Source organism: Rana temporaria, chromosome 2, assembly GCF_905171775.1.
Source record: "Rana temporaria chromosome 2, aRanTem1.1, whole genome shotgun sequence".
In the NCBI taxonomy this organism is placed as follows: Eukaryota; Metazoa; Chordata; class Amphibia; order Anura; family Ranidae; genus Rana; species Rana temporaria.
The window spans coordinates 64,933,221-64,956,088 of record NC_053490.1 but is presented as its reverse complement, the minus strand read 5'-3'; the positions used below and the strand labels follow the sequence as shown (position 1 = coordinate 64,956,088).

Below are 22,868 nucleotides of genomic sequence, written 5' to 3'. Positions count from 1 at the left end.
TATACTCAGAATATGGCCCGTTGTTTTTTTTCATGCCGAAAAAAAATCGCGTGTACGCGGCATAACTGCAATAAATGTTACAGTCTGTATTTACAGATATAAAATGCAACTTGCTCCAGTAACATTGTGGAATATTTATGGATGTTTTCGCCAAGTAGATACATCTGTTCTATAATCAGGTCCTTGTAAATGTCGGCTTTCTCTGCAATCAGAGTTGATGCTTCTGATAAGTAGACGAATGTAGGCTGCAGGTACCTATCAGCGAACTGAGTAAAGTCGATATATAGAGCAAAGTAAAGAGCCACCAACACCAAGACCAAAAGCAGAAGTGCCGCAGATCCAGCTCTAGCGGAGAAGGGGAACTTCAGGTGAACTTGTTGAGGTTTGGCGGGTCCCTTCTGTGGTAAACCAAGTTTGTCAACATCTATGAGTCTGATGCTATCCCACATGCTGGTATCAAAGTTTTTCATACAAGAAATGGCGGCGATATCTGCTGGAGATGGCAAGGGAGCTTTAATACGCTGAACTTTTTCTCGAAACTCCTCCATTTTCTGAAGAAAAAGAAATGGATCTGTGATGTTCTTAAAATCCTCAGCAATGTCGCAAGCCTTCTTCTTCTCATTCATAATGGAGTTCACCTTGTTGATCTCTGGATCATAAGCTTGCATGACTTCAAGTTTCATGGTTTCAAAATCGGAGAGGATTTCATTTTTCTTCTGCTCTAGCACATGCTGCAGCTTTTCAAAATAAGACTTCACTTTGTCCGAATCCTTTGCCAGCAGCTGAAGAGATTCCCTCTTGCTGGTCTCCAATATAGTCAAGTGGGTTTGGATGTCCATGTTTCGCCAGTTTTCAATCCCATGGCACAAGGTTTCCAAAGAACGCTTTTCCTGACTATAGGCATCGTCAAAGGAGGAGAAGACGTGGTCTTTGTGCTCTTCACTGGTAGCACAGAACCCACAGATTAGTTTAAGGTCTGTGGAGCAGAAGATATTCAGGGGTTGTCCATTGTGATCCTTACATATTGGCATAGTTGGAGTGGCTTTAATCTTGTTATATTTCTCCACAATTCCTTTTAGCACATAGTTAACCTGATGGCTGTTGCCACCCATTGTTGAAATTTCTTTACGACAGGTAGGACATTTAAAGCTGGAAGGTCTCCATAGCACGTGCCTAGAATTGCCTTCGAGGACACCTTCTAAGCATTTCTTACAGAAGTTATGTGAGCAAGGTAAAACTCGAGGGTCCTCAAAGACACAGTGACAGATCGGGCACTTCAGCTCTTCCTCCAAAACATCCATTGTACTCTAAAGAAATCACAAAAAGTCAAATGTAACATTCCAAGACAATGTGATCACTAAACGTTACAAAGCACAGTAACAGATCATATTGTGCAGTTTGCTTATATGGGTGCAGAAAAATAAAATCTTATCAAACTAAGCTGACTTTAACAGGTCATAACATCCATTAGCCCTGGTTCACACTGGGTACGATTTGGAACGATTTGAGATGCGATTTGACATGTCAAATCGCATCTCAAATCGGCGGCAATTGTCGGCAATGGCACTGTCCTAATCAGTGCGACGCTGCATCTGCGATTTCAAAAAGTAGTTCCTAATCAGTGCGACGCTGCATCTGCGATTTCAAAAAGTAGTTCCTGTACTACTTTTTGCGATTTCGGGCCACGATTTACATTAAATTGCGGCCGAAATCGCGGTAAAATCGCGCTTTTGAATTCGCAGCAGTGTGAACCTAGGCTGAAGTGGTTTTAAACCCCAGACATGAAAATATGAACAAAGCATATCCTTCTAGAGCAGGGATATGCAATTAGCGGACCTCCAGATGTTGCAAAACTACAAATCCCATCATGCCTCTGCCTCTGGGTGTCATGCTCGTGGCTGTCAGAGCCTTGCTATGCCTCATGGGATTTGTAGTTCTGCAACAGCTGGAGGGCCGCTAATTGCATATCCCCGTTCTAGAGTGTGTACTTGTCTCAATCCAGAGCACTAATAGCTAGATTCAGAAAGAGTTAGGCCGGCGTAGCAGTAGATACGCCGACCTAACTCAGAATCTGCGCCGACCTATATAACCTAATCGTTCTCTCCGTTCTTCTCAAGACCTCCTGCTCTCTAGCTCTCTCATCACCTCCTCTCATGCTCGTCTCCAGGACTTTTCCAGAGCCTCTCCAAGCCTATGGAACTCCTTACCCCAATCTGTCCGTCTATCTCCTTCTCTATTAGCTTTTAGAGGATCCCTGAAAACCCTCCTCTTCAGACATCCTCTACCCACATTTAACAACTGTACTTTAATTTTGTCCATCTGATCACCCCCCACATCTACTACCCTTTGTTCCACTTGACCCTCCCTTCTAGACTGTAAGCTCTAACGAGCAGGGCCCTTTGATCCCTCCTGTATTGAATTGAATTGTACTGTAACTGTACTGTCTTCCCTGATGTTGTAAAGCGCTGCACAAACTGTTGGCGATATATAAATCCTGTATAATAATAATAATAATAATAATAATAATAATAATATTTAAGTGTATTCTCAAACAGAGATACGCTTAAACATATCTAAGATACGTCGGCTTGCGCCGTCCTATCTTAGGTTGCAATATTGAGGCTGGCCGCTAGGTGGCGCTTCCATTGCGGTCGGCGTAGAATATGCAAATCGGTAGATACGCCTATTCTCGAACGTATGCCCGGCCGCCGCAGTACATTTACGCCGTTTACGTAAGAGATAGGCCGCCTAAAGTTATTCCATCAAATAGATGGAATAGTAATGTTAAAGCGGTGGTTCCCCCTTAAAAACAACTTTTTTTTATTCCACTGGCCCCCCACATTACAATCGAATTAAGGCTATTATTTTTTTTTTGCTGCTGTACATACCTTGATACAGCATCTTCACCCGTGGCATCCGGGTTGCGAGTCCCGCGGGAGTGGGCGTTCCTCACATGTGTTTGATTGACATTTTTCCCAAAAACGAGCTCTCCCCCCGTCGCGTAAGCTGCGTCACGATTGGCGAAAGGAGCCGAACGGCGATGCGCATGCGCAGTATAGCGCCGACTCGCCGTTCGGCTCCTTTCGCCAACCGTGACGCGGCTTACGCGACAGGGGGGAGCTCGTTTTTCCGAAAAACGTCAATCAAACACATGTGAGGAACGCCCACTCCCGCGGGACTCGCAACCCGGATGCACGGGTGAAGATGCTGTATCAAGGTATGTACAGCAGCAAAAAAAAAATAATAGCCTTAATTCGATTGTAATGTGGGGGGCCAGTGGAATAAAAAAAAGTTGTTTTTAAGGGGGAACCACCGCTTTAAGTATGGCCGCCGTTCCCGCGCCAAAATTCAAAAATTTTACGTCGTTTGCGTAAGTCGTCCATGAATAGGGATTTACGTAGTTTATGTCCACGTCGAAATCAATAGGCCCGTGCGGCGGACGTAGCCGCAATGCACACTGGGAAATGTAGGCGCACGGAGCATGCGCAGTTAAAAAAAAACGTAAAAAACGTCAGGTCAAGCCCCATTAACATAAAACACGCCCCCTTAGCTAAATTTGAATTAGGCGCCATTACGCCCGCCCGCTTTAGGCTACGCCGCCGTAACTTAGCAGGCAAGTACATTGTGAATCATGTACTTGCCTCGCTAACTTACGGCGGCGTAGCTTAAATGCCTTAAGCTACGCCGCCTTAAAGTTGCGGCCATGTATGTGAATCTAGCTATAAGTGTCATTTCTGTCTGCTGCCCGGTGCAGAGTCACTTCTGATAAGTTTTCCTGACACCATGAGAAAAAAGGTGATGGGGGAGACCTCCAGCACACAGCCTGTGACTGACAGCATCATCTCTGTTCCTGCAGGGGGGGGGGGTCCCTCCCCTCCAATCAGCTCTCTGCACTGAGCAATTTCAGCTCTCCGTCCCCCTTTTTTTTAAAGTTCAGGCAAGCTTTATAAATTGTGGATTTAAACAGATGTAGAGAAGAGAAGAAGACAGCAGATAAACAGGTAAAACCTCTGTTCAATGGATCCTCTGACAGCAGTAAAATCTGACAGGGGTTCTAATCCTTCCACACTCTATCCAAAGCCTAAAAAATGGGGAATAGATACACTAGATAGAACTGAACTCAAAAAGTGAATACTTTCCATGTATTAGGTATCAAATGCAACTACCCAAAAACGGCAATAAACTAGACTGTGTACATGGTCACATAGGATAACATTAAATGAGTTTAGGGGCAGTTGAAAAAAGCGTCCAACTGCCTCTGAACGTACGTCACGCAGGCATACTGCAGCGTACACCAGCGTGAGGGCCGTGTTTGCTCGCATGGAAATACACAGGTTTTCTATGCATCCTCATGCAGGCAGTTCTGTTCATGTCAGTTGGGATGCAGTGGCCAGTGGCATTGACATGGGGGTGCGGGGGGTGCAGCCCACATTAGGGTGACACCAGGTCCAGACTGGCACCAGCACTGCATTGAGAGGCGCGCCGCAGCTCCCTCTTCTTCCTCCTTCCCTTGTGGGATCTCTTTAGCTCCATGTGATGTGCAGGGAGGAGGGAGTGAGGCAGAGACAGACAGGCAGGGTGCCCGAGGTCTGACCGTCATGGTCCCACACACCCCCACCCGCCACAATCGCATTCCTCTCCCTGCCGACTGCACTCACTGCACAGTGGATTATTGCCGCCTCTGCCGCTAAAAACTGTCAAAAAGTCAGCCGACGGGCTCCATAGCAAAACCGGAAGTCAGAGTAAATCCCTGCAAATTAGGGGACCCTACTGCCCCCCCAAGGTCCTCAGAACTAGTGTCCCCACTGGAAAATGTCAGGGTGGTTCTTAAATGGGGGTGCGGTCTTGACAGGGAAGGGGTGTGTCATATTTAAATTAGGGGGTGCACGAGTTTCGTCAGGCCTAGGGCAGCACAAAACCTAAATACACCACTGGGTGGGGACTAGTTTATTCGTGCTAGTAGGTGCTTTGTTTTGGGTTAGAGAGGACTTTTTCTAGCGGGGGGGGGGGTGCAGATTTAAAGTTTGACCCCCCACCCTCCCCCAGCACAATTCTTCTCCCCTCCCAAAGCACCCCCTAGCACATATCCTCTAACCCTCATTCCCCTCAAATCAAAGACCCCATCCCAGCTCCATCAATTCCCCCTATGCCATCCCAGCTCCATCCACCACCCTGATGCCATCCCAGCTCGATCCACCACCACCACAACCCCATCCCAGCTCCATTCAGCGCCCCAATCCCATCCCGGCTACATTCATTCCCCCAATCCTATCCCTGTCTCCATCCAGACAGAGGTCACTCCTCAGTACCACTTTTAGAAATCGGTGCGGCGTCGCAAAATTGCCGTCGCACAGATTTGGACGGTGACGTTGCTGGCAATAGGCTGCAATTTGAAATGTCAAATCGCATCGATGTGAACGGAGGAATAGTTTTCAGAAGCCAGAGCACTACCCCCATGTTTCGCTATTACAGTTGCAATGCTTTGTAGGCTCAAATGCAAAAAAAATAAAAAATTCACATTTTTGCTTTTTTGAACTTGAGTTTTTTCTTTATGTAAACACTCCAAGGCCTCATCCACATGTATATAACTACATGCCCATGGAGAGCCGTGTTTACCTGCATGGGGATGCACAGGTGTTCTGTGCATCCCTGTCCAAGGCCGTGCACCCACACAGGTGTGACATTGGGAGCAGCAGCTCTGTCCAAGCAGTTGCTGCGTTTCAATTCACAATGGGGACTGCCTGCATGGAACACCTGTGCATCCCTGTGTGAGTAAAGGCGGTCCTCCACGGGTGTAGGGTTATGTGTGACCCGTGTGAATGAGGCCTAAACTAGCAAGGTAAAAATAGTGCATGCATGCAGACTTGGAAAACTATGGTGCAGTGATGCTGACAGGTGTATGTGTATTAAAAGACAGCGATTGAGGCCGGGTTCACACTAGTCCGACAAACGCTCCGACATTGGGAGCTCATGTCGCATAACGCGTGAAAATGAATGTTTCCCTATGGGAGCTGTCTTAACTGGTCCGATAAGGACAGGACCTCTTCCCGACAACCCTGGCCGTTGGTTGTCGGGGTCTGCGGGCGGGGGGCTTATCGGAATCTGGGAGCCCCCTTTAGCAAGGGGGCCCCCAGATACCGGCCCCCCACCCTAGGTGAATGAGTATGGGGTACATCGTACCCCTACCCATTCACCTGGAAGTAAAGTGTTGAAAAAAATAAACACGCTACACAGGTTTTTAAAATATTTTATTAGTCAGCTCCGGGGCCCCCCCTCTCTTCTTTAGCTCTTTTAAGAGGGGGGGGGCTTGCTTCTTCCGACGTCTTCTGGGGGGGAGGGGTCCCAGTCTTCACCGCCGTCTGGTTCTCTTCCGCTGGGTGGGGGCCGCTTTCTTCTTTAGCTCTTTTACAGCGGCCCCCTCCCGGGCTTCCGCCGACGTCTTTGGCGGGGTGCCCGGGCTTCTGTCGCCTTCTCTTTCTTCGCTGTTGACACGTCGCTTCCTCCCGCTCTAATGCCGTGTGCGCGGCTCGCACAGACTTATATAGGTCTCTTATGACGTCACAGTCCCATCATGCTCCGTGCACCTGGAGCATGATGGGACTGTGACGTCATAAGAGACCTATATAAGTCAGTGCGAGCCGCGCACATGGCATTACAGCGGGAGGAAGCGACGTGTCAACGGCGAAGAAGGCAGAAGGCGACAGAAGCCCGGGCACCCCCCCCCCCGAAGACGTCGGAGGAAGCCCGGGAGGGGGCCGCTGTAAAAGAGCTAAAGAAGAAAGCGGCCCCCACCCAGCGGAAGAGAACCATACTCATTCACCTAGGGTGGGGGGGCCAGTATCTGAGGGGCCCCTTGTTAAAGGGGGCTCCCAGATTCCGATAAGCCCCCCGCCCACAGACCCCGACAACCAATGGCCAGGGTTGTCAGGAAGAGGCCCTGTCCTCATCAACATGGGGGCAGGGTGCTGTGGGGTGGGGGGCCCGCAGTGCGCCCCCCTGCCCCATAACACCTACCTCCCCATGTTGAGGGCATGCGGCCTGGCATGGTTAAGGAGGGGGGGGCGCTCGCTCGTCCCCACCCCCTTTCCTGACCGGCCGGGCTGCTGCTCGGATACGGGTCTGGTATGGATTTTGGGAGGACCCCCACGCCGTTTTTCCGGCGTAGGGGGTTCTCCTTTAAATCCGCACCAGACCCATGGGCCTGGTATGCTCTTGGAGGGGAACCCATGCCGTTTTTTTGCTTAAAATGTGGCGTGGAGTTCCCCCTCAAGATCAGTAGAATACAATTCGCATGCCAAAGTTGGAGCGTGCAAGACTGCGTTCCAACTTTGATCCTACTTCAATGATGTTCAATGGAGTGAAGTAGGATCAAAGTCGGACTAAAGTAATACAGGGAGCGTTTGCAAAGTCGGACCGACATGTGTCGGACCAGTTAAGACGGCTCCCATAGGGAAACATTGCTTTTCACACGTAATGCGACATGAGCTCCCAATGTCGGAGCGTATGTCGGACTAGTGTGAACCCGTCCTTAATGGGCTGAAGTAGGATCAAAGTCGGACCAAAGTAGTACAAGGAGCATTTTCAAAGTCGGACCGACTTGTGTCGGACCAGTTAAGACGGCTCTTATAGGGAAACATTGATTTTCACACGTCATGCGACATGAGCACTGCGTCGCTTTAACTGACAATTGCACGGTCCCAAACAAAATTGGCGTCCTTTTTTTCCCACAAATAGAGCTTTCTTTTGGGGGTATTTGATCACCTCTGCGGTTTTTATTTTTTGCGCTATAAACAAAAATAGAGCAACAATTTTGAAAAAAAAAACAATATTTTTTAATTTTTGCTATAATAAATATCCCCAAAAAAGATATAAAAAACATATTTATTTTCTCAGTTTAGGCCGATACGTATTCTTGTACATATTTTTTGTAAAAAAAAAATCGCAATAAGTGTTTATCGATTGGTTTGCGCAAAATGTATAGCGTTTACAAAATAGGGGATAGTTTTATTGCATTTTTATTAATAATTTTTTTTTTTTACTACGAATGGCGGCGATCAGTGATTTTTTTCATGACTGCAACATTATGGCGGACACATCGGACAATTTTTACACATTTTTGGGACCATTGTAATTTTCACAGCAAAAAATGCTATAAAAATGCATTGTTTACTGTGAAAATCACAATTGCAGATTGTGAGTTAACCACTAGGGGGCGCTGAAGGGGTTAAGTGTGACCTCATATGTGTTTCTAACTGTAGGGGGCGGGGCTGGACTTGTGATGTCATTAATCGTGTTTCCCTATATCAGGAAACAGACGATCAATGACCGTGCCACAGTGAAGAACGGGGAAGGTGTGTTTACACCCGCCTCTCCCCGTTCTCCAGCTCCTGTGACCGAATGTGGGACTCCGGCGGCGATCGGGTCCGAGGGTTCCGCGGTCACGGAGCTTCGGACCACGGACCGACGTATATGTGCAGGAGGCGGTCCTTAAGTGGTTAAGGCCCGCCCCACGCAGATATACTGCCGCAGGATGCCCTCCTGTGTGAAATCACGTAGGAATAATGGTGACCCACCCCCCCCCCCGCTGTGATTGGACACAGTGGGAGCCAATCAGCGGGTCCGACAGACCTGATGTCTAACGGAACTCACTGATTGTTCTCTGGAGAGGCAGAACGACAATGTGCCTATGTTAACAAGGCAGACCACTGTTCTTTGAGAGGAAAAGATAGAGATCTTGTGTTATTCTAAGCAGAAACACGGTTTCCCCCAGTCAAAGCAATATTTTGTGTGGCCAACATTATTTTCCAGCACTGCCTTAACTCTCTTGGGCATGGAGTTCACCAGAGCTTCACAGGTTGCCACTGAAGTCCTCTTCCACTCCTCCATGATGACATCACAGAGCTGGTGGATGTTAGAGACCTTGCGCTCCTCCACCTTCTGTTTGAGAATGCCCCACAGATGCTCAATAGGGTTTAGGTCTGGAGAAATGCTTGGCCAGTCCATCACCTTTACCCTCAGCTTCTTTAGCAAGGCAGTGGCCGTCTTGGAGGTGTGTTTGGGGTCGTTATCATGTTGGAATACTGCCCTGTGGCCCAGTCTCTGAAGGGAGGGGATCATGCTCTGCTTCAGTATGTCACAATACGTGTTGGCATTCATGGTTCCCTCAATGAACTGTAGCTCCCCAGTGCTGGCAGGACTCATGCACCCCCAGACCATGACATTCCTACCACCATGCTTGACTGTAGGCAAGACACACATGTCTTTGTACTCCTCATCTGGTTGCTGCCACACACACTTAACACCATCTGAACCAAATAAGTTCATCTTGGTCTCATCAGACCACAGGACATGGTTCCAGCAATGTACTTAGTGTGCTTGTCTTCAACAAACTGTTTGTTGGCTTCCTTGTGCATCATCTTCTGGGATGACAGCTATACAGACCAATTTGATGCAGTGTGTGGCGTATGGTCTGAGCACTGACAGGCTGACCCCCCACCCCTTCTACCTCTGTAGCAATGCTGGCAGCACTCATACATCTATTTCCCAAAGACAACCTCTGGATATGACACTGAGCACGTGCACAACTTCTTTGGCAGACCATGGCGAGGCCTGTTCTGAGTGGAACCTGTCCTGTTAAACCACTTTGTGGTATTGGCCACCATGCTGCAGATCAGTTTACGGGTCTTGGCAATCTTCTTATAGCCTAGACCATTATGTAGAGCAACAATTATTTCTTTCAGATTCTCAGTAGATTTTTTAAATTTACCGTATTTTCCGGCATATAAAACGACTTTCTGGATGCAAAAAAATGCAAAGGTCAGGGGTCGTCTTATACGCCGGTGACAGTCTCCGTGCTGCGAGCGTCAATGATTTAAAAGCCGCTCCTTCTCTTCAGACTGTCCTGTGATAGGAGGAAAAAACAAATCTTCCCAGAAGCGCCTCTGTTCTGTGTTCCTCCTTTTACAGATGCCTTCTCATCCTCGGACGAGATGAGAAGACGTCCGTGATAGGCGGAACACAGAACAGATGCACTGCTGGGAAAATTTGTGTTCCGCCTATCACAGGTCAGTCTGATGAGAAGGCGCGGCTTTCAAATCATTGACGCTCGCAGCACGGAGACTGTCGCCGCCTGCAAGTCGATTCAGAAAAACGTGAGTGATTGCACTGTTCGCACAGAGGGGGGCAAGTTCAGGCACAGTGAGGGGCAAGTGATGGTACAGAGAGGGGGCAAGTTCAGGCACAGTGAGGGGCAAGTGATGGTACAGAGAGGGGGCAAGTTCAGGCACAGTGAGGGGCAAGTTCAGGCACAGTGAGGGGCAAGTTCAGGCACAGTGAGGGGCAAGTTCAGGCACAGTGAGGGGCAAGTGATGGCACAGAGAGGGGCAAGTGATGGCACAGTGAGGGGCAAGTGATGGCACAGAGAGGGGCAAGTGATGGCACAGTATGGCTGCATTCACATTGTAACGCCGCGTATGCGGCGTATTTTCCCGCGATTTGTGTAACTTTTTTTTTTCACAAATCATTTCCATTGCTGTCTATGGCCGAACGCCTTCTGTTCCTGTGGCTATTGTATTTGGACAACTGGCAGCAGTTAGAATACCAAACAGTTGCATCTTGGATTCAGCTGCTGCTCGGCCAAAGATTTTTTTTTTTTCAGTCAAAGGATGTTGGGTGGAAGGATGGCAACAAGGCAGCGAAATCCACCTAGTGTATGGCCAGCTTTAGAGGTCATAGGCTTTCCGTATATCAGTATGCTCCTACATTTCCGTAGCGGGCAGAACACATCGCTGTTGGGACAGTCTTGCGTTTTCTCTTCCTATTTGTTGACAGCGGCATTTTTTAAAACAAATACCAGGCTGCTTTAGGCATCTCTCATAGAGCCACATAAAACAATGGGCGGATTAGGGTGGGGATAGAAACACCCTATTGCCTGCAGGGCTTCTGGCAAAGAGTTAAAAAAAAAAGTTCCTACAAAGAACTTCCCATTAAAGAATGATTACATGCTTCCCTACATAGCAGCACTCCATCACTGTCTTCTAATGCTGATGAACAAACTAGGCAAGCCGATAACATAAAATATGGGTAAGGCTCAGTTCACATATATGCAAATTGGATGCGTTTTGAACTGCATCCGAATAGCATACCATGTAAACCAAACCAGCATTCTATGGAGCCAGTTCACATACACTATAATACCAAAAGTATTGGGACACCTGCCTTCACACGCACATAGGGCCGGATTCAGATACCTGAGCGTATCTGTCCGGCCGGCGTAACGATACCTGAGCGTATCTGTCCGGCCGGCGTAACGATACCTGAGCGTATCTGTCCGGCCGGCGTAACGTATCTCCGATACGTTACTCCGCTGTAACTTTGGGCGCAAGTTCTGTATTCAGAAAGAACTTGCGCCCTTATTTACGGCGGCGCAGCGTATGTGTTGCGGCGTAAGGCAGCGTAATTCAAATGGGGATGTTGGGGGCGTGATTTATTTAAATTAGGCTTGACCCTGCGTATTTTACGTTTTTATTGTGAAAACATCCCAGTGCGCATGCTCGAAAATCCGCCGCAAAACGTCATTGTTTTCGACGTGAACGTAAATTACGTCCAGACGTATTCGCGAACGACTTACGCAAACAACGTAAAAATTTCAAAGCTCGGCGCGGGAAGGACGGCCATACTTAACATAGGATACGCCGCACATACCCCTCATATAGCAGGGATAACTTTACACCGGAAAAAGCCGAACGCAAACGACGTAAAAAAAAAAAAAAACCGTCGGGCGGTCGTTCGTTTCTGAATCAACGTAAATACTAATTTGCATATTCCTCGCGTAAACAAACGGAAGCGCCACCTAGCGTCCAGCATGAAATTGCAGTTTAAGATACAACGGTGTAAGACACTTACACCTGTCGGATCTTAGGGATATCTATGCGTAACTTGATTCTATGAATCAGGCGCATTGATACGACCGTCCGCGCTCAGAGATACGACGGCGTATCAGGAGATACGCCGTCGTATCTCTTTTCTGAATCCGGCCCATGATCTTTAATGGCAGCTCAGCCTTAGTCCATAGGGTTCAATATTGAGTTGGCCCACCCTTTGCAGCTATAACAGCTTCAATTCTTCTGGGAAGGCTGTCCACAAGGTTTAGGAGTGTGTCTATGGGAAGGTTTGACCATTCTTCCAGAAGCGTGTTTGGGAGATCAGGCACTGATGTGGACGAGAAGGCCTGGCTCACAGTCTCCGCTCGAATTCATCCCAAAGATGTTCTATCGGGTTGAGGCCAGGACTCTGTGCAGGCGAGTCAAGTTCCTCCACTCCAAACTCGCTCATTCATGTCTTTATGGACCTTGCTTTGTGCTCTGGTGCAGTCAGGTTGGAACAGCAAGGGGCCACCCCTAAACTGTTCCCACAAAGTTGGAAGCCTGGAATTGTATAAAAATGTGTTGGTATGCTGACGCCTTAAGTGTTCCCTTCACTGGAACTAAGGGGCCAAGCCCAACCCTGGAAAACAACCCCACACCATAATCACCCCTCCACCAAATGATTTGGACCAGTGCACAAAGCAAGGTCCATAAAGACATGGATGAGAGAGTTTGGGGTGGAGAAACTTGACTGGCCTGCACAGAGCCCTGACCTCAACCCAACAGAAAACATTTGGGATGAATTAAAGCGGAGACTGTGAGCCAGGCCTTCTTGTCCACAACAGTGCCTGACCTCACAATTGTGCTTCTGGAAGAATGGTGAAACATTCCCATAGACACACTCCTAAACCTTGTGGACAGCCAGTGCTGGGACAAGGTCATCTAGAGCCCAGGGCGAACATGTCAAATTGCGCCCACCCCAAGATGTATGAGCATCCTGTATCAGCAAAATCCTCATGCCCCCCCCCACAAAAAAATGCATGCTTACCCTCTAAGCAGAATTTCCCCCTCCTACCAGCACATCCTCTACCCCTCAAATTTCCCCTTCAAGCACAAATCCTATCTCCAAACTCCAGATCCCCCCTCCCTGGACAAATTCCACTTCCCCCATCCTAGCACAAACACCCCTCCTAGTAAACCCCCCCCCCATCCCTCTTCCCAACACAAATCCCTCCAAATCTCCCCTCCCAGAGCAACTCTTACCCCCTGCTGCCCCCCAAATTCCCCCTCCCAACATAAATCCCCCTCCCCAATCTCCTTGTGGTGCCCCCCCCCCACATGATACTTCAGTGCCCAGGGCAGCTGTCCCTTCTGTCCACCCCTTGTCCCGGCCCTGTGGACAGCCTTCCCAGAAAAGTTAAAGCCGTTATAGCTGCAAAGGGTGAGCGAACTCAATATTGAACCTTACAGATTAAGCATCCCAATACTTTTGGTAATTTAGTGTATCTGCAGTGATGCGGCAGTGCGATTTCATTGTGAATCTGAAAAGAGTCATGTGCATTTTTTGAGCACTGTGGTGTGGTTCAGATGCTAATTCCAGGTTCATTGCCTTCTATGATAATGTATCTGAATCAATTTTGAACACAAATTCAAATGAGAAAAAAAAAAAACAGCGTGGGGTCCCCCCAAAATTCCATACCAGACCCTTATCCAAGCATGCAGCCTGGCAGGCCAGGAAAAGGGGGGGGGGACGAATGAATGACCCCCCAAACCATAGATTTGCCCCATTACCACCTCAAATAACCTTGTTCCCAAGTTGGACAAGGGCCTCTTCCCCGCAACCCTGGCTAGTGGTTGTGGGGGTCTACAAGCAGGGGGCTTATTGGAATCTGGAAGCCCCCAAGATCCTGCCCCTCATGTTAAATGAGTAGGGGTACATTTTACCCCTACTCATTCACCAAAAAAAAGTGTCGAACAAAAAAAAAAACAGTTTTTGACAATTCCTCATAAAAAAAAAAAAAAAAAAAAGAAACAATGTCCCCCGGTGAAGATCCAGTGTGATACACGACAAACGCAGCCGCTGGCCCAAAAGAAAATAAAACAAAAAAAGCTCTGCACCCATCGCCAGCTGCCTGCTCCGTTCTACAGTTCTTAAATAGCTAAGGGGCAGGCCAACCAGTGATGTCACTGGGTAATCCCACTCCTTGTGACATCATCAACCGGTGCCTGCTGGGGGGCAGGGTCATCTGGTATGGATTTGGGGGGGGGGGGGCCAAAAAAAATTTGCCTTTGGGAATTCCCCTCAAAATCTGTACCATAATCTGATATACGTCCCTTAGAAATACCCACCTAGCGCACACACGGGTTCCGCAAACTCAATGTTCTCCGGCGGCCCGCGAATGCGGTGAGGAGAGGCAGAACGGGGAGATGCCTATGTAAAACAAGGCATTTCCCTGTTCTACCTAGCAACTGTCATCGGGAGCAGCGTTCTCTGTCATGTTGTAGTGAGGCCCCCCCCCACAGTTAGAACACATCCAGGGAACACACTTAACCCCTTGATCGCCCCCTAGTGTTTAACCTCTAACCTGCCAAATATCAAAGTGAGATTTCATTGCCGCAGTTACCGTAGAGTGAAACTGGGCTTAAAGACATATTTTTAGAATCCACCTTTTACTATGGATCAGCCATTCTCAACCAGGGTTCCTTGAGCAATCAGCAATTTGGGCATTCATCCCACTTCCCACCAATATAAAAGGGTCTTCTTTCTACCACCAGTCTAAGAGGCTTTCTTCGCAATGATCACCAACAGAAGGAATATTCTTCCCACTGTGCATCTTCTGACTGACCACCAGTGAAGGAGGCCCATTCAGCGGGCTTGGTGCCCACCGATTTCTACAAGTGGGGTTAACTTTGGTGCAGACGAGAAGCATCGTGGCCTTGGCATGTTAATACAACCATCTGCTGCTAACTGCATCTTAACCACTTGACGTCCGCGCTATACCCGAAAGACGGCTACAACGCGGACCTCAAATGCCGGGAGGGCGTCCAAGTTTGTCCTCCCATTCTCGCACCGCAGCGCGCTCTGTGATCACCAAGTTCCTCAGACTCGGCTGATCACAGAGCAGGGTAAAGGGTCAATCACAGAGGGCCCTTTTCCATGTGATCAGCTGTCAGCCAATGACAGATGATCACGGAAGTAAACAGAAGCCGGTTACCACCTTTTTTTCTTCTTCATGCTGTCAGCGTGAAGAAAAGAATAAAGCTGTAACCAGCTTCTATTAGCGGGACATTGGTCCCCTAAGTGCCAACTAGTGCTGCTAATCCATTCCCAGCAGTGCCATCTATCAGTGCCCATCAGTACTGCTAATCAGTGCCACCTGTCAGTGCCCATCAGTACTGCTAATCAGTGCTACCTATCAGTGCCCATCAGTGCCTCCTGATGAGTGCCACCTATCAGTGCCCATCAGTAAAGAAAGCTATTTGTGTGAAAAAAATGTCATATGGGTAAAGTGTTGCATGACCGCACAATTGTCATTCAAAGTGTCGGAGCACTGAAATCTGGAAATTGGCCTGGGCAGGAAGGGGGTATAAGTGCCCAGTAAGCAAGCGGTTAAGGAGGGGGTGGTTGGTGGGCAGCAAAAACGCAGCTCAAATGTGCATTTTTGCCATTCCCCAACTGCAAGCCTAGGCAAGGCCTTATGCCGCGTACACAAGATCATTTTTCATCATGAAAAAAAACGACGTTTTTAACCACTTGCCGCCCGCCAATGACATATTGACGTCGGCAAAGTGGTTGTAGAATCCTGACCGGACGTCATATGACGTCCTCAGGATTCTGAGCCGCTGCGCGCCCCCGGGGGCGCGCATCGCGGCGATCGTTGTTGCGGGGTGTCAGTCAGACACCCCGCAACACCGATCTCGGTAAAGAGTCTCTCACGGAGACTCTTTACCACGTGATCAGCCGTGTCGAATCACGGCTGATCACGATGTAAACAGGAAGAGCCGTCGATGGCTCTTCCTCACTCGCGTCTGACAGACGCGAGTAGAGGAGAGCCGATCGGCGGCTCTCCTGACAGGGGGGGGGGTCGCGCTGATTGTTTATCAGCGCAGCCCCCCCTCGGATCGCCACATGGACCACCAGGGAAGCCCACCCTGGACCACCAGGGAAGGGCAGGAAGAAAAAAAACGGGGCAAAAAAAAAGTCTAAAAAAAAAAAAAAAAAAGTTTGAAAAAAAAAAAAAAAAGTTTGAAAAAAAAAAAAAAAAAAAGTCTGGAAAAAAAATAAAGATGCCAATCAGTGCCCACAAAATGGCCACTGACTGGCAACAAAAGGAAAACAGTGCCGCCCCACAGTGTCCATCAGTGCCGCCCCACAGTGTCCATCAGTGCCACCCCACAGTGCCCATCAGTGCCACCCCACAGTGCCACCCCACAGTGCCCATCAGTGCCGCCCATGAGTGCCCATCAGTGCCACCCATGAGTGCCCATCAGTGCCACCCCACAGTGCCCATGAGTGCCGCCCATGAGTGCCCATCAGTGCTGCCCATGTGCCCATCAGTGCCGCCTATGTGTGCCCATCAGTGCCGCCCATGTGCCCATCAGTGCCGCCTATGAGTGCCCATCAGTGCCGCATATCAGCGCCCATCAGTGCCGCATACCAGCGCCGCCAATCAGTACCACCTCATCGATGTCCATCAGTGCCATCTCATCTGTGCCCATCAGTGCCGCCATATCAGTGCCCATAATTGAAAGAGAAAACTTACTTATTTACAAAAAAATTTACAGAAAAAAATTAAAACGTAATTTTTTTTCAAAATTTCCAGTCTTTTTTTAGTTGTTGCGCAAAAAAAAAAAATCGCAGAGGTGATCAAATACCACCAAAAGAAAGCTCTATTTGTGGGGGGAAAAGGACGCCAATTTTGTTTGGGTACAGTGTAGCACGACCGCGCAATTGCCATTCAAAGTGCGACAGTGCTGAAAGCTGAAAATTGGCTTGGGCGGGAAGGTGTATACGTGTCCTGTATGGAAGTGGTTAAAAACGTCATTTAAACTGATCGTGTGTGGTCTGCACATCGTTTTTCATCTTCTGAAAAACGACAATTTTTTTTTCCGAACATGCTGCATTTTCTAACGTTGTTTTAAACAATGTCGTTTTTCGGGTAGTAAAAAATGATCGTGTGTGGGAAAGAAAGAAAGAAAGTTATGAGACGGGAGCGCTCGTTCTGGTAAAACTACCGTTCATAATGGAGTAAGCACATTCATCACGCTGTAACAGACAGAAAAGCGCAAATCGTCTTTTACTAACACGGAATCAGCTAAAGCAGCCCAAAGGCGAATGGAACTTCCCCTTTATGCCGCGTACACACGGTCGTTTTTTGTGATGAAATAAAACTAAGTTTTTTATCATGAAACAAAACGACGTTTTTCAAACTTCATTTTAAAAAAACGACGTTGCCTACACACCATTGTTTTTTCAAAATGCTCTAGCAAAGCGCGGTTACGTTCAGCACGTACGACGGCACTCCCATTCAAGCTCGCGTCCTAACTTGCTTCTGAGCATGCCCAGGTTTAAAAACGTAGTTTTAAACGTCGTTTTACCCACACACTATTATTTTAAATGACACAAAAAAAAAACAACGTTTTGAAAAACGACATAAAAAATTGAAGCATGTTCGAATTATTTTTTTGTCGTTTTTTAGAAGACAAAAAACAAAGTTTTCCCCACACACGATCATTTTAAATGACATTTTTAAAAATGTCGGGTTTTTTTTCATCACAAAAAAACGACCGTGTGTACGCGGCATTAGAGTGCCGTCGTTGTATGTGTTGTACGTCACCACGCTTTTTTCATCATTTTTTAAAAACGATGGTGTGTGGGCAACATCGTTTTTAATGATGAAGTTGGAAAAACATTGGGGTAGATTCAGGTAGATTTGCGCAGTTTTTGCCCTGCGCCCCCGCAAATTATCTGCGCTACCCTTGATTCACGGAGCAGTAGCTGCGTAAATTGCGTGGGCGCTCCAGCAAAATGCCCGGTGTAAGCGCACGCAATTTAAATGATCCCGTAGGGGGCGTGGATCATTTAAATTAGGCGCGTTCCCGCGCCGAGCGTAGTGCGCATGCTCCGTCGGGAAACTTTCCCGACGTGCATTGCGGTAAATGACGTCGCAAGGACGTCATTTGCTTCAAAGTGAACGTGAATGGCGTCCAGCGCCATTCACGATTCACTTACGCAAACGACAGAAATTTCAAATTTCGCGACGCGGGAACGACGGGTATACGTAGCATTGGCTGCCCCTGCTAATAGCAGGGGCAGCCTTACGCAAAAACCACGTACGCAAACGAAGTAAACTGCGTACGCAGGGCTCGCGTAGGGTTGTGAATCGGTGTTAGTATGCAATTTGCATACTATACGCTGACCACAACGGGAACGCCACCTAGCGGCCTGCGTAAGAATGCAGCCTAAGATATGACGGCATAATAAGCCTTGTGCCAGTCATTTCTTAGGCTGCAGTCAGCGTATCGAGGTTCCTGAATCAGGAGCAGTAACTATGGTTACGCAGGCGCAATTGCTCTTTGAATCTACCCCATTGTTTTTTGGACTTGCTGAAAAACGTTGTTTTTTTTTCATGCCGAAAAATCATTGTGTGTACGTGGCATTAGGATGGGCACTGATGACTTTATTTGCCTTTGAGTTTCTCCTACCTTCTCCACCAGTAAGCTTTCCCTTGTCTGTCCTCTGCCACAGAACAATGAAACAAAAAATCACCCCAACTTTTGGTTACATTTTCTACAGTGTAACATTTCCAACTCCTAAGACCCGGTTCAGCCGCCTGACGTGTCGCGTCTCATTCAATGCAATGGAACCGTTCTAATAGGAGTGACGCAAGTCGCTCCGACTTAGAAAAAAGGTTCCTGTACGACTTCGAGGGCGGCTCAGGGTGACCTGCATTGACTTCTATATAGAAGTCGTTTTGCAAATCGCCTCTGAAGTCGTCCTCAGGACGACTTGCAGAGTCGCCCCCGAACTCTTGCCGCCTAAGTGTGAACCGACTCTTATGCCGCGTACACATCATCACTTTATGTGATGAAAAAAAAACGATGGGCCAGATTCTCATACATTCGCGCTGCTCCTGGGCAGCGGAATATATGAGATCTACGTTACACCGCCGCAGGTCTACAGGTTTACATCCTGATTCTCAGAACACTTACCTGTAAACTTGCGGCGGTGTAGCGTTAGATTGCTCGTCGCAAGCCCGCCCAATTCAAATGGGGCGGGCACCATTTAAATTAGGCGCGCTCCCGCGCCGAGCGTACTGCGCATGCTCCGTCGGGTAAATTACCCGACGTGCATTGCGCTAAATGACGTCGCCCCGACGTCATTTGCCTAGATGTATACGTAAATGGCGTCCAGCGCCATTCACGGACATCTTACGCAAACGACGTAATTTTTATTGAATTTGACGCGGGAACGACGGCCATCGTTAACATTGGTTGCGCCTGCTAATTAGCAGGGGCAACCTTACGCGTCGGGTACGCTACGCAAACGACGTTAATTCGCTGCGTCGACCTCGCGTATGTTCGGGAATCGCCGTACTTACCTCATTTGCATAGACGACGGGGAAAAGCGACGATGCGACACCTAGCGGCGGGAAAAAAAAATACATTTAAGATCTGACAGCGTAACAGCCTTACGCATGTCAGATCTAATGGGTACCTATGCGCAACTGATTCTGAGAATCAGTCGCATAGATACCCGGGGCCAGATGAGGTGTTACGACGGCGCTAATGGTGTTGCGCCGTCGTAACGCCTTTGAGAATCTGGCCCGATGTTTTTAAAAACGTCAATTAAAATGACCGTGTGTGGGGAAAACTTTGTTTTATGTCTTGTGAAAAACGACAAAAAAAAAAATTGAAGCATGCTTCAATTTTTTTGTGTCGTTTTTCAAAACGTAGTTTTTTGTGTCCTAAAAAATGACCGTGTGTAGGCTAAAACGACATTTAAGGCCCCGTACACACGACCGAACATGTCTGCTGAAACTGGTCCGCAGACCAGTTTCAGCAGACATGTTCGGTCGTGTGTGCGGCCGAGCGGACAGGTTTCCAGCGTACATTTGCCCGCCAGACCGTTTTCGAGCGGACAAATGTTTCTAAACATGTTTAGAAACATGCCCGCTGGAATCCTGTCCGTCGGACATGTTCGGTCGTCTGTACAGACTTACTGTACATGTCCGAGCGGCCGCCATCCCTCGCATGCGTCGAATGACTTTGACGCATGCGTGGAAGCATTGAACTTCCAGGGCTGCGCACGTCGCCGCGTCATCGCGGCCTCGTCACCGCGTATCGTGTACGCGCGGATTTCTGTATGATGGTGTGTACAACCATCATACAGAAATCTCCGGGCGGGCATGTCAGAAGCAAGTTAGGACGCGAGTTTGAATGGAACAGAGTGCCGTCGTACGTGCTGAACGTAACCGCGCTTTGCTAGAGCTTTTGGAAAAAACGATGGTGTGTATGCTACATCGTTTTTGAAAATGAGGTTTGAAAAACGTCGTTTTTTTTCATCACATAAAACGTCGTTTTTTTCATCACATAAAACGTCGTTTTTTTCATCACATAAAACGTCGTTTTTTTCATCACATAAAACGTCGTTTTTTTTCATCACATAAAACGTCGTTTTTTTCATCACATAAAACGTCGTTTTTTTTCATCACATAAAACGTCGTTTTTTTTCATCACATAAAACGTCTGGGTTTTTTTCATCACATAAAACGTCTGGGTTTTTTTCATCACATAAAACGTCTGGGTTTTTTTCATCACATAAAACGTCGGGGGTTTTTTCATCACATAAAACGTCGTTTTTTTTCATCACATAAAACGTCGTTTTTTTTCATCACATAAAACGTCGTTTTTTTGTTTTTTTTCATCACATAAAACGTCGTTTTTTTTTTCATCACATAAAACGTCGTTTTTTTTCATCACATAAAACGTCGTTTTTTTTCATCACATAAAACGTCGTTTTTTTTCATCACATAAAACGTCGTTTTTTTTTCATCACATAAAACGTCGTTTTTTTTCATCACATAAAACGTCGTTTTTTTTCATCACATAAAACGTCGTTTTTTTCATCACATAAAACTTCGTTTTTTTTCATCACATAAAACGTCGTTTTTTTCATCACATAAAACGTCGTTTTTTTCATCACAAAAAACATCGTTTTTTTCATCACAAAAAACGACCGTCTGTACGCGGCATAAATGTTTAGCTGGACTATATATGATATGATGAATGTCATTCAAAAGTACTTCAAAATTGTGTTTGCTTTTAACATTGGATTTTAGATTGAATGGACTTAGCTAAAAGAAACCCCCATACACTTAGAAAATCGTTTGTTCGCGATAAAAGTTTCCATCCTGCTCCGTTTGATCCAGTCGCAAAAGGAATGTAAATTTCACCCCACTTATGATTAGAGAATCAAACAAGCATTCCTAAAATGAAGTGTTTAGCCACCTTTAGCAGCAAAAACTCCTCCGGTTTGCTGCCGTCTATGGCACGTTGGCGCAGTGCACACCGTAATAATGAAACATATTTTTAGTTAGAACTCACCGCAGTCATTGTGAAGCCGACGTCTATCACAGATCCCGGATTCCCACGTGTAAAGCTTCCTTATCATTCTATAGGGAAGTTGTGTTGTCCATGGAATTACTACAAAGAGCTCCTCGCTTCTGTGATCAGGGGGTTTCTGTTGCAGAATATTAATGATCAATGTCTTTCAGGAGAAGGTTACAGAAGTGATCTGGCCCCAGGGGACTTTTAGAAAGCTCAGGCAGCTCTGGCCTGCTGTAACCTACACACACCATTCATGCTTTTACTACAGGCAGACCACAGCAGGATCTGAAAAATGCTCGCTGGGATCTGACATCATCACGCCGCCCACAGATGAATGGAGCATCATGGGAAGTGTAGTCTCCGCTGTCGTGCTCTACGACACTGGAGACGCTTTAGGGCTCGTTCACAGCATATCAGCAGAGCTGCATTGATCTATATGGATTGACGCAAGAGCACACAGATAGCAATTGTTCCTTAGATCACACAGGTTTAATTATCTCCCCTATGATGACACTCAGCATACCGGACATGGGCGTCCGCTGAAATTTTTTCAGGGGGGCACTTCGGCAGCAGCGATACACAGTCGCATTTTACCCTTTCTTCGACCGCAAGCGGGGGTTAAAAGCGCGCCCCCCCCCCACGTTAAAATGTAAAAACACCCCACTGTGCCCCCTGCATCTTTCAATATCTCTTTGTCACTACTGTGTACCCCCTCTCCACAACTGCACCTCTGGACCCCTTTACATTACACAGCACCCCACAGCTCTGGACCCCTTTACATTACACAGCACCCCACAGCTCTGGACCCCTTTACATTACACAGCACCCTGCATCACTGGCCCCCTTTACTTTACACAGCACCCTGCATCACTGGACCCCTTTACATTACACAGCACCCTGCATCACTGGACCCCTTTACATTACACAGCACCCTGCATCACTGTCCCCCTTTACTTTACTTTACACAGTACCCTGCATCACTGGACCCCTTTACATTACACAGCACCCTGCATCACTGGACCCCTTTACATTACACAGCACCCTGCATCACTGGCCCCCTTTACTTTACACAGCACCCTCCATCACTGGACCCCTTTACATTACACAGCACCCTGCATCACTGGACCCCTTTACATTACACAGCACCCTGCATCACTGGACCCCTTTACATTACACAGCACCCTGCATCACTGGACCCCTTTACATTACACAGCACCCCTTTTCCTTGACTGAAACACTACACTATATTGACAGTATATTTATTTCAGGTCTAAAAGAGGAACATTTTGGAATGAGGGACAAATGGATTTTATTCCAGAAGAGGGACAGGCACTCTAAATAAGGGACAACTAGAAACGATGCCGTAGGCTACAACTCTGTATTGTGTTTGCTCTG

General features: G+C 47.5%; 1 protein-coding gene across 1 annotated transcript; it reads right to left on the bottom strand.

Moving 5' to 3' along the window:
• On the bottom strand, nt 1–21,790 carry TRIM13 (tripartite motif containing 13). Its single transcript, XM_040340287.1, has 2 exons — nt 21,471–21,790; nt 1–1,307 (listed from the first exon to the last, which is right to left on the bottom strand). The coding sequence occupies exons 1-2, from the start codon at nt 21,477–21,479 to the stop codon at nt 78–80; spliced, it is 1,239 nt and encodes a 412-aa protein (XP_040196221.1). The 5' UTR covers nt 21,480–21,790; the 3' UTR covers nt 1–77.
• Between the last annotated feature and the right edge of the window lie 1,078 nt (nt 21,791–22,868).